The sequence below is a fragment of the Aulonocara sp. 'chitande type north' Nkhata Bay genome, linkage group LG13 (assembly GCF_057382095.1).
Source record: "Aulonocara sp. 'chitande type north' Nkhata Bay isolate Kocher_YH1m ecotype deep benthic linkage group LG13, A_spYH_male_GT1.1, whole genome shotgun sequence".
In the NCBI taxonomy this organism is placed as follows: Eukaryota; Metazoa; Chordata; class Actinopteri; order Cichliformes; family Cichlidae; genus Aulonocara; species Aulonocara sp. 'chitande type north' Nkhata Bay.
In genome coordinates, this window is record NC_141356.1 from 7,980,378 (window position 1) to 7,997,508 (window position 17,131).

At 40.4% G+C, this 17,131-nt stretch overlaps 2 protein-coding genes across 2 annotated transcripts in view; one reads left to right on the forward strand and one right to left on the reverse strand.

Annotated features, from left to right (window-relative positions):
- The first annotated feature begins 1,045 nt into the window (after positions 1 to 1,045).
- On the forward strand, positions 1,046 to 5,958 carry eif3l (eukaryotic translation initiation factor 3 subunit L). Its single transcript, XM_086258527.1, has 15 exons — positions 1,046 to 1,200; positions 1,538 to 1,580; positions 1,717 to 1,927; positions 2,007 to 2,086; positions 2,311 to 2,372; positions 2,475 to 2,544; positions 2,632 to 2,705; positions 2,919 to 3,090; positions 3,240 to 3,394; positions 3,954 to 4,124; positions 4,351 to 4,484; positions 4,706 to 4,879; positions 5,070 to 5,259; positions 5,466 to 5,546; positions 5,767 to 5,958. Exons 1-15 carry the CDS (start codon positions 1,177 to 1,179, stop codon positions 5,836 to 5,838), a joined length of 1,713 nt encoding a protein of 570 aa, XP_086114653.1. The 5' UTR covers positions 1,046 to 1,176; the 3' UTR covers positions 5,839 to 5,958.
- A 269-nt stretch (positions 5,959 to 6,227) lies between these two features.
- Positions 6,228 to 17,131, reverse strand: part of cdh23 (cadherin-related 23) — a 197,426-nt gene continuing 186,522 nt past the window's right edge. Inside the window, exons 50-69 of the mRNA XM_086258526.1 lie at positions 16,079 to 16,248; positions 15,520 to 15,657; positions 14,895 to 15,014; positions 14,354 to 14,531; positions 13,937 to 14,148; positions 13,289 to 13,483; positions 13,092 to 13,205; positions 12,846 to 12,975; positions 12,307 to 12,570; positions 12,064 to 12,225; positions 11,244 to 11,500; positions 11,070 to 11,167; positions 10,811 to 10,931; positions 10,636 to 10,715; positions 10,472 to 10,512; positions 10,270 to 10,330; positions 9,121 to 9,250; positions 8,839 to 8,958; positions 8,419 to 8,529; positions 6,228 to 8,030 (exon numbers count right to left, since the gene is read on the reverse strand). Of these exons, the coding sequence (XP_086114652.1) occupies positions 7,689 to 8,030; positions 8,419 to 8,529; positions 8,839 to 8,958; positions 9,121 to 9,250; positions 10,270 to 10,330; positions 10,472 to 10,512; positions 10,636 to 10,715; positions 10,811 to 10,931; positions 11,070 to 11,167; positions 11,244 to 11,500; positions 12,064 to 12,225; positions 12,307 to 12,570; positions 12,846 to 12,975; positions 13,092 to 13,205; positions 13,289 to 13,483; positions 13,937 to 14,148; positions 14,354 to 14,531; positions 14,895 to 15,014; positions 15,520 to 15,657; positions 16,079 to 16,248 (3,044 nt within the window). The 3' untranslated portion in view covers positions 6,228 to 7,688. The remainder of the gene's footprint in view (positions 8,031 to 8,418; positions 8,530 to 8,838; positions 8,959 to 9,120; positions 9,251 to 10,269; positions 10,331 to 10,471; positions 10,513 to 10,635; positions 10,716 to 10,810; positions 10,932 to 11,069; positions 11,168 to 11,243; positions 11,501 to 12,063; positions 12,226 to 12,306; positions 12,571 to 12,845; positions 12,976 to 13,091; positions 13,206 to 13,288; positions 13,484 to 13,936; positions 14,149 to 14,353; positions 14,532 to 14,894; positions 15,015 to 15,519; positions 15,658 to 16,078; positions 16,249 to 17,131) is intronic.

Below are 17,131 nucleotides of genomic sequence, written 5' to 3' on the forward strand. Positions count from 1 at the left end.
AAATACATTTTCGTTCTGGTGGACGCATACGCAATCACATTCAATTTTTTGATTATACGGCTATATACAATTCTCAAAACAAAGTTAGACAAGCCCCTGAGTTTCACACAATACAGATTAAAAAAACAAGGGGCGCCTAGAATAACAGATATTTAGGCAAACCATTAAACCATTCTCAGCTTTGTAACTATATGCTGTATGAGCACGAATCAGTTTGCAGTTTCTTCCCAATAACTCTCCATTCGCCGAGTCCACGGCCACTAGTGCAACGTTTCAGAGCGTCCCATTACGACTATAACGCCACCTAACGGTAGATGATAGTCTTCACAGCCTGCTCGATACACTTCATATGGTCAAATAGCTGTCGGGGATTTCGAAATTCTACACAGTCAGTTCTGACTTTTGCGTTTGTCAGAACTCCGCGTACTGTGTTTTCCACAAGTTTATTTTATTCTCCACTAGAAAAATTAGGCTGAGTTTTCAACATACATTTTTTTTGTGCAAGAATCAAAGAAACGTGACAAATAAGAACATAAAGCCTCAAATTATATCTGTTCCTCTTGGTGGTTTGTTTTTCAGTACCTGCACAAAAAGCCCTTCAGTAGGAAGGCATGTCTCGCCAAGAGTCCGTTTGTTTCCCGAATATATGTTTGGTCAAAACTGGTGTAGCCGAATTAGTATCATTAGTCATCTTTACAATACATTATGGTGAGTGAAAAGCACAGCTGTAAACAAATGGACAGATGCCGTCTCACGAACAGACACTAGCAAAACAATGAGGTTCATAAAATACATTTATGAAACCCTAATCAGAGCCCTAGCTTGCTCTTGTTCTCAGTTACACAGGTTTCATTCCCTAAGAGAAACTTAAGAAGAAAAAAACGCGGAAAGAAATGGTTATTCGTTTTTAAATTCACCACCCTCTACATATTTTTTGGCTTTTAGAAGAGATATGCGAAAGTTTGAGAATCAAGTGTTTCTTTTCGTGAACAACAAACTCAATTTCCCATAGTGCTCCAATTACGATGCGTGTCACTCCTACGTCACAGCTACTTCCTTCCGCTTCTTCCCATCTCTCCACCGCCAGCTGCGTGGTTTAGCGGCGGTAGCTAATTGAGCACATATTCTCTTTTTTCACTCCAGCATCTAAACTAGCTTGGACTAATAGCTAATACAATGTCATACCACGACGAAGAGGATGTAAGTACACATTTACTCCATCAGACATTTGTACGTTTTGACTGCAATAACAATGGCACACTGTTAGCTAGGTAGCTGTGTAGCTAGCTCGACTCCACCGGCATAGTATAACAGTGGCTTCAATGAGTTAGTGTGATATAAATTTACTCTTAAACCCTGCTTTAAGACAATGCAACCAAAAAAGTAGCTAATTGTCTGTAACTCTTTTTAGTGCATTTTTATTATTATAAAATATCACTATATAATCGATCAGGTGGTCGTTTCTCGCTGGGCAGATCAATATCAGATGCTGTAGCTGTATCAGTAACAAATGCCTGATTGCTTTGTTTCCTTACAGTACGATCCTTACTCCTACACAAACGACTACGATCTGCACACTGGTAAGTATACAAATAACCATCCCTTTTATACTCATACTATCTATTTTTACAGATACAATCCTCTTGTTTAGTCAGTCACACAACATAAGTAACTTTTAGAGCAGATTAAAGGATGTTCTTTTAATTTTCCTTGCAGGTGACCCTAAAGCAGACCTTGCCTACGAGAGGCAGTATGAGCAGCAGACCTACCATGTCATCCCAGAGGTGATCAAGAACTTTCTGCAGTATTTCCACAAAACCATCTCTGACTTGATTGACCAGAAGGTTTATGAGCTGCAGTCCAACCGGGTGTCTAGTGAGAGCATTGAGCAGAAGATCTACGAGATCCAGGACGTCTATGAAAACAGGTAAACTTAACTCTGTGCACATAACTCTCACACCGTGCGTGATCAATATGCTGACTTTTTCATGCTCTTACCTATTAAGCTGGAACAAGTTGACTGACCGTTTCTTCAAGACCTCTCCCTGGCCAGAGGCTGAGGCCATCGCATCACTTGTTGGCAATGGTGAGAGCGTTATCCATTACTTGTTCTACTTTTGATTTTGTATGGATAGTATCATTTTTATTCTTTATTGTTTGAGTGTGATTTAAAAAAAAAAAGATAAACTTGCACCGCTTAAGATTATTATTATTTATTTTATATATTTAAGATTTTATAAGAGTTTTAGGCCTCCTTTGTGTGGTTCAGTGGAGATGTTTCATGTTGTTTTTGTCTCTTGTGTTTTGCAGATGCCGTGTTTCTCATTCTCTACAAAGAACTCTATTACAGACACATCTACGCTAAAGTCAGCGTGAGTAGCTGCTAAATATGAACAGTCGTCTGTGTCTTTTTTATCACTGTCCAAAAAACTTTCTAGAATTTGGTTGGAAAAAAATATTTTCTGTATAATCAGGGTGGACCAACTTTGGACCAGAGATTTGAGTCCTACTACAATTACTGCAACCTCTTCAACTACATTCTCAGTAAGGAGCACATATTGTCCATACATTTTCTCTGATCCGTTAGTACAAGAACAGCAGCTATATGAGATCATTGTTGACTCTAAACAGATGCTGATGGGCCGGCCCCCTTGGAGCTGCCAAACCAGTGGCTCTGGGACATCATTGATGAGTTTATCTACCAGGTACATTACAGTGTTTTTAGAGTGCATGCTCAACAATCAATAAGATCCAAATAAAGAAAAGGGCTGATAGCTGTTGTTGTTAATGTTATCATTACTTTAAGCACCAGATAGGTGACATATTAATGAAGATATTCATGGTCTTTAATGATCACTAGTCCACGTGGCTAGAAAGCATATTTAAAATCCACTAACAAACATCTCTTCCACCTTCAGTTTCAGTCGTTCAGTCAGTACCGCTGTAAGACAGCCAAAAAGTCTGAGGAGGAAATTGAGTTCCTGAGGAGCAACCCGAAGATCTGGAACGTCCACAGTGTCCTCAATGTTCTCCACTCCCTGGTGGACAAGAGCAACATCAACCGTCAGCTTGAGGTCTACACAAGTGGAGGTAAAGAAGAGTGTTTTTATGATATTTATAGAAACAATGGAGTATTCATAGAAACCTAATTATTTTAAAATCTTGAATTATGTCAATTTAAGGCTTTAGAGTCCAGGACTGTATAGGTCGTGAACATGTTATGTGTTCTTGTAATGCAGGAGACCCAGAAAGCGTGGCTGGAGAATATGGACGTCACTCTCTGTACAAGATGTTGGGTTACTTCAGCTTGGTCGGGCTTTTGAGGCTTCACTCTCTGCTTGGTGACTATTACCAGGCCATCAAAGTCCTGGAGAACATTGAGCTCAATAAGAAGGTACGACCTTATTTAAGACCTCATGTAGAGAGAGGTCTGGTCTGCTCCCACTAGTGATGATGAGCGCTGGGATTGAGTGTCATTATGGAAATGTGTTGTTGGTGTTGTTTCCTCTTGTCCTAGAAGGATTGATACAATGCTGACAGATACTGATGTTTTTAATTTAAAACAAACAAACGATATTCTCCGAGGATTCTTGTGATAATTTGACTCGACACAGTTTCTGCTTTATCAGTCTTTATGCTCATGAAATTTAATGTGGGCAAAGTGAAGTTGCAGTAAAAAAGAAGGAACTCATTAATTTACCTGACACATTAACAATGAATAACTATTATAATACTTTATAAAGCAAATACATAATTCACAGTTCTCAGTTCTTCAGTAGCACGGGGTCATATAATTCATTTCATCTCAGAGTTTAAAGTTTCTATTAAATCAACCTTTGTAGCAACAAATAAAGTTTGGCTGATCTGTTGAAATTAAACATTAAAAAATGAAACTGCTCATTTTCTCTGTAATTCATATTTCTGCATATATTTTTTTTCTCCCTATCTTTCAGAGTATGTACTCGCGTGTTCCAGAGTGCCAAATCACCACATATTACTATGTGGGTTTTGCCTACCTTATGATGAGGCGCTACCAGGATGCCATTCGAGTCTTTGCTAACATCCTGCTCTATATCCAGAGAACAAGAAACATGTTCCAGAGGTCAACGTATAAATATGAGATGGTCAGTAACAGCAGTGGTTTTATTGTCTTATCTTTAGCTGTAGGTTCTTTTACTTATGTCTGTACAGAACGTGGTGAGAGAACTTCAGACAGCAACATTTGGGATGCGCTGATTTTCTTTAAAATGCTTTGACATGTGAATAATAATCAGGCACTCTCATTGTGTTGGATGATCAAACAGTATTATGTTTGGAACAGGTGTCATAATACCTATATGTTTTCTTCAGATTAACAAACAAAATGAGCAGATGCACGGCCTGCTGGCTATCGCTCTGACCATGTACCCGATGCGCATCGACGAGAGCATCCACACCCAGCTGAGGGAGAAGTACGGAGATAAGATGCTCCGCATGCAAAAGGGGTAAGACCTACACTCACTGCCTTGCTTTACAACATATTTGTTTAAGTTGTGAGTCAGTCCTTTTCTGTTTTACTGTTATGATTTTGTATTATGTAGAATGTTATATAAAGTGTGGAGCTTTGCTTATGGGATATGGAATCAGTAATGTATGACTTTATTAGCATTTGTGCTCGTAGCCTCAAACATTTCTTTTGATGCAAATGTTACTTTTACCATCTCAGAGATCTGCAGGTGTTCGAGGAGCTGTTCAGCTTTGCCTGTCCCAAGTTCTTGTCACCTGTAGTGCCAAACTACGACAACGTCCACCCGAACTACCACAAAGAACCTTTTCAACAGCAGTTGAAGGTCTTTGCTGAGGAGGTGCAGCAGCAGGCCCAGCTCTCCACCATTCGAAGGTGAGTCCCCCAACTTGTGAGTATGTGGAGGTTGTAGTTTTACCTGTAAAAGCTGGAGTAATGTACAAAAATATCCTGAATCTCCTCCAAACGTTTTGCCACACTTTACATATTTAAATCCTTTACATGAACTATTAGATTGTGTCTGAGTGCTTATACATGTCATCTAAGTCACAATATGTCATTGTAGCTTCTTGAAGCTGTACACCACCATGCCAGTAGCCAAGCTGGCCGGATTTCTGGACATGACAGAGCAGGAGTTCCGCATTCAGCTGCTCGTCTTCAAACACAAGATGAAGAATCTGGTGTGGACCAGCGGCATCTCAGCGCTGGACGGAGAGTTCCAGTCTGCGTCTGAGGTCGACTTTTACATTGACAAGGTGAACATCTTTTAAATGAAAGTGCTCTTTTTGATGTTTCTGTGCTGCTGTTTAAATAGCATGTCACAGGGCTGGATGGCTCTGAGGAATGCCTCAGGTGTTTAGTTTGGGTAAAATTAAGCATAAGATTTAAATTAAGTTTTACAGAAGTTAGATATGTGGATGTGGCTTGTTGTACTTTATATTTGATGGCATTTTCCCCACAGGACATGATCCACATTGCCGACACCAAAGTCGCTCGTCGGTATGGAGACTTTTTCATCAGACAGATCCACAAGTTTGAGGAGGTAAGCAATCGTCCATAATGCCTCTGAATGGGAAAATATTTAATATGTTTCAGATGCTAACTATTACAAGGTGTAACAATCTAATTTGAATATTAAAAGTTTGGAAATTAAACAGTTGTCTCTAATATTAAAATTAAAAACATCACCTGCTCCTTTGGTTTGCCCCGCACTGAAAAGATTTTGAATACAGGACTAATGATCACTTCTTGTGTCCCTACAGTTGAACAGGACTCTGAAGAAGATGTCAACCACTGCTACCACTGTGACATCAGGAACCGCTACAGGCCGATGAGACATCACATCACGTCTTCTAATGCCTCCTTCCAGTTTTTTGACAGCTATTATTAATGAAAAATTTTCTATGTAATCTAATAACAATAAAAGGATGGATTGGAGTGCAAACTAATTACTTGTATGTTTTTGCTCCCTAATACCAGGTGTGTTCCACTAGGAGGCAGTATTTACCACCTCACCACAGTTGCTAAGTCTTCTTTTGTAGTGTTATGTTCCTACTTAAGCTTTTGTTTGCGGGTAGAACAGACGTCAACTGTGAGGTAACTGGGGGACTAATATTTAGGTTTATTAATGTTTATTTTCAGATTCCCAAGCTTTTTGTTCCTGCCTGAGCTCGTTCTGCTGCATCAGACACCAGACATATGGCAACATCTATTGAGGTCAGAGGCCATTGCATAAGTCTTTTTATTACCACAGACCATCCCACAACATTTCCCAACACAGATCTCAGGGCTGGTGACAAAAATGACAAAGAAATAAAAACTTACAAAATGGGAATATAAAAAATCATTATTTTTTAAAACACACCACTCATCAGAAACCGCATTAGTTGTCCTGCAAAGGAAAACAGAACGACATGTCACCATAGCACAAAATACACATACTCAAACATCCAAAGTTGTTCCCTACCGATTTTGGTAAGCCAGCATATTTTTTTTTTCTTCAAAAATATCTTTTAATTCCGTCACATATTCTAGAAAATAAAAAAATAAAGCAAACATTGCTCATTGGAGCATGACTTTTACTCCCTCAGGTGGCAGTGTAAAGTCTCTGGGCACAATGCCTTCTTTATGTCTAGAAAATGGGATAATTCATAGTTTCCCCCATTTATAAGTCTTTATCAAGGCTTTCTCTAACTGCCCTTAATATCAAAGATTTATTTACTCCCTGTAACCCCAGTACCAGATAAGTCATCCTTCATCCACCATGTTCATCATTTAAGAAGTCTTCCTCTTCTTATGCAGGTTCTTGCTTTAACTGTGACTGACACAGTTATGCTCTTAAAAGTGAGCTGGACTAGAGTCTGAATGTTCTCTGCTGCTCTTCAGACGATCAAAAAGAGCTCAGGCCTCCTCATCCCTTTGTGTGAGGCGAAAACGCCACTCCGTGAGCATCACTGGGAAAATACAGAGGTTCCCCTGTATCCATAAAGTGTTCATCAATAAAGTCCCAACAACAACATCTAATATCTCATTCAACACAGACATAGGCATCTTTCAATAAGGAAAAATATCAGCGTGATAAGGAATTGTTATTGTCTCAGTCTCCCATTGACGGCCATCCGCTGGTCTGAGTGTGTGTAGCATCATTTTTATTCTATTTATTTATTTTGAGTGTGTGTGTGTGCGTTTGTGTGAGTGTCTGCAGTCCAGGCATGCCTTCAAAAAGTTTAGTGAGAATGAGGCACCTTCTGACGATTTTAAGGTCGTGGTTCAACAAGCTTCTCCCACAGGGAGGCTTAGTCCCTCTTTTCCACTCAGCTCTTCAAATAAAAGTTGATGAAACCAGTTTTTTTTTCTGTCTCGCTGAAGGAAAGTGTCAAGCTTGTCACTTTCCTTTATTAATATGTTTTCTTTTTAAATAAACCATCTCTTGACAAAATCCAACATGGGACCGTTTCCAATGCAAGATCCACCGACGCTGACCCAGTGCTGCGTTCGTCCTTTATCGGGATGTCTCAATGATGCACTGACGTTCGATGATGATGTTCCCTAGACTACACACACTGCTCCTCCAGTCCTTCCCAAACTTATCAGGGTGGCGGTGTGAAGGCACAAGGACACACACACACACACACACACACACACGAGTCGTGGTTTGCTCTCAGACCAGCGAGGCCTCGGCTAGTCATAACTCTGTGATCTCCAGCGGACTCTCAGACAGGGTGTCCCCATCCTTGTGGCGGTGCATCGGGGTGGACTTTGCAGACTCTGTACGGGCGTTGCGCTCAGAGTACAGCACCCCATCAGAATTTAGTGCCTCCAGAGAACGTGCCAGGGCCCGCTGGTCGTCCTCAGGCAGGCTGTTGAGGTCAGACGTGAGGAGCGTGCCTGTGCTGCCGTGGACCACGTGCACACCCTCAGACCCTTTCAACTCCACAGGAAGCTTGTGCTTGAAACGGAGAGTGCCCCGACCTCCACCCATACCCAGATGCTCATCGTCCTCGTCATCCAAATCGCTCTGGATCAGCTGTTAAAGGAGGACAGGAGAGGAGAGGGAGAGTGAATGAAGCTGCTAGCTATTAATGCTGGGATTAAAATGCATTAGGTTGACAAAGAAATAGCTTTGACAAGGTGCTAGAAAGGAGTAAATCAGTGGAATGAAACAGAAGTGAAATTAGTAGGTCACTGGAAGAAAAACACTTGAAACAAATAATCAGCAAATTTTAAGCTTAAACTCTGTTTGACCTGAAGTCTGGTTCACAGTACACGAGAAAGGAGAACCAGCAGGAAGGAATCATGTCAGAGTACTCAGACAAGCTGTCAGAAAGGGAACTGAGAGAAACAGAAGATCATTCTCCAGCAGACAGGAACACCTTCAGCAGGTGCAGAGAGCTCGTCCGTTTTTTGTAGCCCACCTCAGTGACAGATGAGATGTCTCCTTCGGTTGTGGATGCTGTGACAAGCCGTGCTGCAAAGAGCTTTTTCAGTCTCAGGTAGTCGTCCAGGACCACCTTGAGCAGGGAACCCTGACAGGATGGCAGTCATGATCAAACATAGTATGTAACACCATCCACCTTTGCACACCCGCGCTGTCACAGGACAGATAAATAAGAATCCAGAGCAGGAAGGCCTATCCCTGAAGGCACGTTAAAAGCCTATAATAGAGTCCTCAGGGTCTGCCTCTATATTTTATACTCAGGACCTCCTCCACTTCTTAAAAATAGGGGAAGGCTTGAGTTCTGGGAAAAGAAACTGTCCCGACAATTATGAGATGGATGGAGCAAAAATAAAAAAGAAAGTATGCGCATGTGTGAGTGCATTACTCCTGGTCTCACCTTGATAGGGCCCTCTCTCATGATATGGCCCAGTTTAGCAATGTTGTCGTACTCCTGAATTGCTGCCCTCAAGTAACAATCATCCTCAGGTTTCGCTTGAGGCTCTCGACCAAATGTGCCCTGTGAGAACAAATGATGAAAACGTTATGGTAGAGTATTTCATGGTAAACGATACAAACTCCCATATTCTACATCTCTTGAGTATTAAAACACATAGCAAAATTGTATCTATTAATATACTTGGGGTGTTATTGAGAAATACAAATGGATGTTGGTACTGACGTGAGTGCGTGCGGGGCTGTTCCACAGGTCAGTTATCTCACTCAGGTTCTCAGGCAGGTCATCCTCATGGTCAGCCTGAGCAGCCAACTCAAGGTTGCGACAGAATGGGTCCAGCCACACTGGATTGGCCCTGCAGAAGCATTAAATCCATCAGTGAGAGGTTATACAAAGGACCTTGCCTTTGAAGGCATCAAAATAAGCTTCAAGAAAATGGTTAATTCAAATGAACTTCCTGATCTATGGAGAAAGGAAAGAAATGATTGGATTATGTGTCTCTTTTCTCATAATTTGTTGTGCTATAGAAATGCTGAGGATACCTAATTATGGTGAAAACAGCTCAAATAGTCATGACAATGCAGTTAACTATGATTTTTACAACTATTTTGTCTGTAAGCTAATTATAAAGCTAATGTGCAGTTAGCTTAGTTTGATATAATGACACTGGAAACAGCTAGCCCGGAGCTATGCAGAGATAACACTTACTTACACTTAACACTTACTAATTAACATGTTAGTCTTGCTGTCACACGTTAAAACAACACTTTAGGGTTTTGTGGGGAATTAAATTCCAATAATATTTCTTGGGGTTGCAGGACGATGATTTTTAACTTTCAACTTTTTAGGTTGTTCACTAGTTTTGTATACTGGTCTTTTTATTTTCTTGAGCATTTTGGAGCATTTAATTCTTGTTATAATTTAGTCCTTTTAATTTGTTCCCTCTTGTAGCTTAAGATTAAGTTAAAACGTTTAGTTATGGCGCTTACTTCCTGTTTTATTTTGATAAAATCTAGTGGTGTCTAGTGTTTAGTTTTACTTCCCCTCCTGTATCACTGTCTTTCATTATTGTCAAGTGTCTTGTCTCCCTCCTGTGCCCTGCTCTTCTTCTGTCCTTTGTTGCAGTGTCTGTTAACCTCCTCTGTTATATTATTAATAAATACACTTATTAAGCATTTATTTGTTTATTGTTTTCTAAGTTAAGGAGAGGCATGCCTGAAAAAACAGAAGTTGTCAAACAACAAAAATCAAGTGAGACTTTGAAAAAACAGAACTTGTCAAAAAACAAACATCAAGTGAGAACTTTGTTGTAAGTGAGAACTTCTTGTAAATAATGTTAGCCAGTAAAATGTAAAAATAAAGCTATTATCTTACCCCTCAAAGGAGTACTTGTTAGTGTTGGGCATGTCCAGGATATCCATTAGTCCCTGGTTTCCTGTGAGGTAGAGGAAAGTTCAATGTAATGGAAAAACAGCTTTGAGTTAACTGATATTTTGTACTGTACATCAGCAGATAGCAAAGTCATTTCCTGATCAACAGATAAAGGGACCGTCCCATCAGTCGAGCTGCTTCTCACCTGTTGATCCTGCGACAATTGCTTTCAACTTCCTCTCATGTCTGCGTCAAACAAAAAGACACATTATGAGATCATAAACATGTTGATCAGCTGCTCAGACTGGTAGCGTGACTGAGCGAGTTTCAAACAATGTAAACAAATGTGCCTTAATACAAAATTCTTACACTCTGCGATAATGCCAATTCATTGTGACAAACAAAATCCCCGCAAAGCACAGCAGCACAGCCAAGATAATGATGACCAGCTGTGAAAGAGAAAAAGAAAGACACCTTAAAAGCACCAAAACCAAATAACATCTGCAGCAGGCTGGAGACTTCCAGAGTTGGCAGCTTTGCACACCTGCAGAGTAGAGATGTCGTCTGGCAGTTTGTCCCCAACAGCTGGCTGGACATCCACAACATTGTATTTTCTGAACAGGTTTCTCAGCTGCTCTTTGTTTTCATCGATCATCTGAATAACCCTGGAAAGTATTAAAAAAATCGGTTCAGAATGTGTAGTCCTTATATAAAAAAGGCCTTATTGCACTGGCCTTATTATTCCTAGTGTATGTGAATCAAAGTGCAACCACGCTGCTTTGGAGCGCTAGTGCATACACGACCTTTCAACGTCTAGGATGGTGTTGGTCTGATTGTTGACAACGTGGATGAGCATATCAGTCTGAACATAGCTCACTCTGCCCTTCTTGTCCACATGAAACTGAAAAAAAGGGTCAAAGATGTCAGATATCTACACACTGCAAACAAATCAAAGCATTTCTCTAAGAAAGCCTAACCTGTATGTCATCTAAATTGACAATAGCACCGGTGATGTTGGAGAGCAGGTTGATGAAATCTTCCTGGTTTGCACGAACAAAATCGGGAATCTCATTGAAGACTATCTTGACCCTCTGGTCATCCCGGAGAATATAGATATTCACATTAGTTGTTGTGCTGTGTCCAGCAAAATCACATGCCAAAATCTCAAGCTGAAAGTAGCCGGGATTAAAGGCTGTGAAGAGATCGTAAGTGCGGATGATGCCATCTGTCAAACCTGGGGAAATCAAGGGACAGCATTGTTTCTGTGTAAGAAATTTGCTTCACTCGGGAGCAAAAAGACTTTTGTCACTGTATGTACACCAGTACAACTGAAACCATGCAGAAAAGATCTGAAAATAGGCGGTGGTTTAAGTAACTTTCTCTGCGTCTGCGTGGGAAAATGGTTACGGGAAGCAAAATGTTCATGTGTGAGAACGCTGTTACTATTTGTTAACTCGGTTTTATTGAAGCCATTTCAATTCCTATAATTTGTTTGCAAACGAGTTCAAAGTCTGAACTTACTCATTTGTGACAGAGTCGTCCTTATCTTTTAAAACAATATGTGAACAGTTTTTCATCAAGTTTTTATTATGAGATATTTGACATCTGCATTTACTTTAAATCTCTCGCCATTGCTACACAGTGTTTTTGCCCTCTAGAATTCAGAAATACTTGTTGTGCAAGTTTCTTAAATTTCTTTTTTCTCACAGGTCAAAATGTACCCAAGATTAAAATACAATGCATTTTGGTTCTCCCTTCAGAGGATTTGCATTACAGCAATGCATTATAGAAACGCACCGATGATGAACATATTGCCAACATCCTCACTGCCGTTGCTCTGTGAGTGGAAGTAGCGGATCGTAACAATGTGGTACTGGACCACGCTGTTGTTGCCTATATCATTATCTATAGCCACCAACTTGATAAGCTCTGAGCCCACTTTGGCGTTTGCTGCAACTCCTAAAACAAGAAAGAAATGTATAAAGTAAATGTCGGCATCACATAGTCCATCATACAGATTTATGCAGGAAAGCAGGTTACCTGCAGTGTACTCTGTCTTCATGAAGCGTGGTGTCTGGTCATTGATGTCTTCCAGTTCAATCCGGACATCCAGCAGACTGGGGTCTTGAGCCGGATCCAGAGCTTTAGCCCGTAATGACCTCTGACCCCTGGGGGGAGTCCAGCTCTTGTTGCTGGAAGCCTTGATTATGATGGAGTAGACTGGGATCTCCTCTCGGTCCAGATCTTTGAGCACTTTTAACTCTCCATCTAGACTCAAGCCAAAGTTTCCGTCGCTGTTTCCTCCTTCAGGAAGAGACACATTTGGCCACATTAAACACTGAAGCTTCAAAGAGCGAACAAAGACAGCTAGATCCATACAAATGTCTTCATTATTCTCAAGCTTTTGAAGTACAAGGACTTTCATATGGCCACACAATAGAGATACAATAAGTTGAGAAAAACTTGTTTATAATCTTCCTAAATTCAAGACTTTGGCTACATCAGTTATTGAAGTGACTGAGAAAAAAAATCACAATTAACAGCAAAAACATGCTACTGTGTGTAAAGCACCGAGTGACCTGCAATAAAGTAGTAGACGATTGCATTGGAGCCCTCATCGGCGTCCACAGCTCTGGTTATGTTGCCCACAGTGGTTCCTGGAGGGGAGTGCTCAGGCACTGTCAGCTTCTGGTAAGGCAAGCCACCACGCTGGGAAGTGCACACACACACAGACCATGGGAAAATATTACATAAAAACACATGAACACAATCTCTTATGTACAGATGACCACATTTATGATGTATTCCTAGATCTGTGTGCTCACAGGCGGTTTGAGGAAGACAGGCTCATTGTCGTCGATGTCCGACAGCGCCACCTGCAGAGGCTGTGTGGTCTCATAAGGCACTGGCTGGCCCATGTCACGGGCCACAATAATAAGCTGAGAGAACAGTTTGCACAGGGTTAGCGTCACATACCTACAATTACACCAACTGAAAACACAAACAAACTCTGGTGACTCACGCTAAGCAAGGCCTGCTTCTCTCGGTCAAGCTTTGCAGTAGTAGTAATGACTCCAGTCACGGCATCAATGTGAAAGTTTTCCCAGTCTCTGTTACCGGCTCCCGTCTGCAGGAAGGCATAGCGCACTTCTCCATTGAGCCCCTCATCAGCATCTGTAGCATGCACTTCATACACCACCAGTTCTGGACGTTGTTCCTGTACAGAGCAAAGAAGGGCAGTGAGTGTTTGTGTGACTTGAACTAAATAACCTATCTATATTACTCAAATGCAAGAAATCTGTGGTTTATGAGAGGTTTCTATATTGTGATATGGTATGATGTCTCTCAGTTGGAAGATAAACAACTCTTGAAAGACCACAACCAAACCACAATAAGGGTTATTTTATTAGAGCCATTTATGATACTGATGGAGTGTCAGACAAATATGACTAATCCACATGAAATACATTTTATTAGCAGTGTATTAAAAAGGAAGTAAAAGTATAAGTTCAACTCTTCACAGTAAAACCAGTGACTCATTTCTTTTGAGCATTATAGTAGCACTAGAGTAAAGAAATCAGGACATATATATCCTCGCACAACAGAAGCGTACGGCAAAAGCACATGCTGACAACGATGACTTAAAGAAGGCTGTGAATGCAGATGGTACCTCTAAGATATGGATGATAGTTCCATTGGCAGGCCTAACAAACACAGGTCTGTTGTCATTGACATCTATGACTATGATGATCAGGTCCGCTGTGCCCCATAGGGGGGGACGCCCCTGGTCTGTAGCCACCACAGTCAGGTTGAAACGTTCTGACGACTGAAGCAGACGTCGAGATCGCACCAGTCCTGTGTTTGGATCCAGGGAGAACGCATCTGAAAAAGCGCAAGAGAAGACAAAGTTGTGATACTATTCTCTTTCCACCAATTATACAAGTGATTAAAAAGTAAAGTGTGGATATTTATTGGAAGAATTCAAGCTGTACCTAAGGTAGTAACTTTTAATTCAAAGCATAGTTCATTGAAAAGATTTAGTCATGTGACCCTATTGAGGATTTTATTGCATCTTGCGTTTTCATACCTGAATGGGGTCCTAACATGTTGTAGAGTACTGCACCATTCTCGCCTTCATCCAGGTCAGTAGCCTTTATTGTTATCACGGAAGTACCACTGGGCTCATTCTCAAACACACTGGTGTTGTACACTCGCTCTGAGAAGCGCGGCCGAAAGTCGTTGATATCGAGAACAGTCACCAGGACCTGATTTGACACATTATAATGCAAAAGGATATTAGGGATAGTATTAGCTTGGGCTTTAAGATCTGCAGAGTTTAGCTCAGCACGCAGTTAAAACAATAGTTCAAATTATAAAAATTATATATATATTATAAGATAAGCATTGGCTTCAAATTCATAGATTCTCCTGGTCGACACCCTTAATAAGTATTTGATCAAGTGTTTGCATGATTTGCTATTTTTTGACTTTGACAACACAACTTGTAAAATTGGCCTATTTCTCATTTCCATAAGGGTTCAATGAATCACCCAAATACTAAAGACATATTTACAATATTGTTTATGTGTAAACCAAATATTTTTGCCATCACGAACTACGATTTCTACCTGGACAGAGTTCTCTCGTCTCTTGTTTGGACTGTCGCCGGGATTGTCTCGGGCGACAGCTGTTAAAGTGTAGTGATCCTTTGTCTCTCTGTCTAGAGGGGACAGGATGTAGATCTCTCCCTAACGCAGAAGAGAAAGAATGATGAGGGGAAGAAGTAAAAGTGTTGACTGGGAGAACATATAGTTGACTCTGTGTTTATGACAGAACAGAAGTCAAATACGGTCAAATATGTACTGTAGATATTTTTAGATCCTTTTGCATAAACTTGTGTTTCCTGGTAGTATGCTCCTCAGTCCTGCCAGGAGAGATAACACAGTAAAACACTCCTCACTACTCAATAAATGTTTATTTTTTTCCCCAGAGGACAGAAATTCCACATTTTCAGTGGAACCTGCTGTTCAAAGGTTATGGATTGCTTCGCTTTAACCTTTCCACTAAAATCTCACACAGTGGAATGTTACATTTACTGTAACTACTCTGAGATGTTTTTGTTACACTTTAAGCAAAGCTTTGTCATTTTGGATTTTCTAGGAAATGCTAAAACAAAACTCTAATTGCAGAAACAAAAATAAAGCAATTTTATTTACACTAGATCAGATTTTGCTGGTGTATGAGTTCACTTACAGTAGATGGTCTGATTCCAAACTTGCCCTCTCCATCTACCAGGCTGTACTCAATCACTGCAAAGAGGCCAGAATCAGCATCTGTAGCACGGACGCGAACTATGGTGGTGCCTAAGTCTACATTCTCAAACACAGCCTCCTACAAACAAGAAAAAAAGAACAAAAAAACACTCATGCAGTACAATGCTTGATGACATTGCAAAGCAAGCTCATTTTTACAGTTAATACACTGGTGGCAGTTTACTGTGGTGAATTAATTTCATGGATTTTGTGTGCTCTTATTCATAATTTAATGACTTTGTTATTTCTCGGTTTGCTGTGTTTTGTCCTTTTCGGGCTCACATGCGCTGGTACTTTATTTAATTTAGACATAGATGTAACTAATGACACTAATAACACTGGCATCCTGAGGCTTGTACTTCTCCTGCGGTAGGCTCTTAAAATCTCCACAAATATCAAGTTTAAGCAGTGATCACAGAGAATATAGAAACATTTTAAGCAACAGTCCTACACAAATTTGCTTCAATTGTGTTCGTGTTTCTTAACGTCCTCTTTAATACCTGATATGACGGTTGTACAAAGACAGGGTTGTTGTCGTTGACATCTACAATACGCAGATAAACTGGCAGCTCAGCAATCTTGGGAGGAGTGCCGTGGTCCTGAGCACGAATTGTAAAATTCAGCCATTGAACCTGCTCAAAATCCACCGTCTGGTTGGCTACGATCTTACCTAGAAAAAATGGTATCACAATGATAGTCACGGTCAACATTCATATACTATAGCCTGTGTTTAGATTTTAAATTTGCATGACAACAAGTACGGAAAAGTATAATATAAACACAATTACAATAAAAACAAGTCAAATAAAAAAATAAAGCTAGTAAATAGTAGCTTGTAAATCTCATAAACCCATATTTTCACAGAACAGAACATGGCTCAGGCGGTTGGGAATCGCATCTGTAACCGGAAGGTCGCCGGTTCGATCCCTGGGCTCTCTGTCCTGGTCGTTGTGTCCCTGGGCAAGACACTTTATCCTACTTGCCTACTGGTGTTGGCCAGAGGGGCCGATGGCGCGATATGGCAGCCTCGCTTCTGTCAGTCTGCCCCAGGGCAGCTGTGGCTACAACTGTAGCTGCCTCCACCAGTGTATGAATGTGAGAGTGAATGAATAGTGGTATTGTAAAGCGCTTTGGGTGCCTTGAAAAGCGCTATATCAATCCAATCCATTATTATTATAGAAAACTTATTTAAACTGAGAAAATGTACCAGTTTAAGAGAAATAGTTTCTTATTTTGTTCTGTAGCTTATGAGACATTCAAAGTGTTTGCAATTTTAAATTAAGGAATATTATTCTGAAATCCTTTTACAGATGCAGTTTTTTTGCCTCTGCCCTCTTTACTTCTGAGTTTACTCTCAGTTTACTTCATTAGTTGCAAAATGTTTCAAAATGTGGCACCACCCCAAGTTCTTTGAGACATGTCAAATTCAAAATGAGCTAATATTTTTCATTAAAAAAAAAAAAATTTCAGTTCAAACATGTGTTTTTGTTGTATACTGTGAATAAAATAAGATTAGCAAATCATTGCATTCTGTTTTATTTGATGTTCCAAGT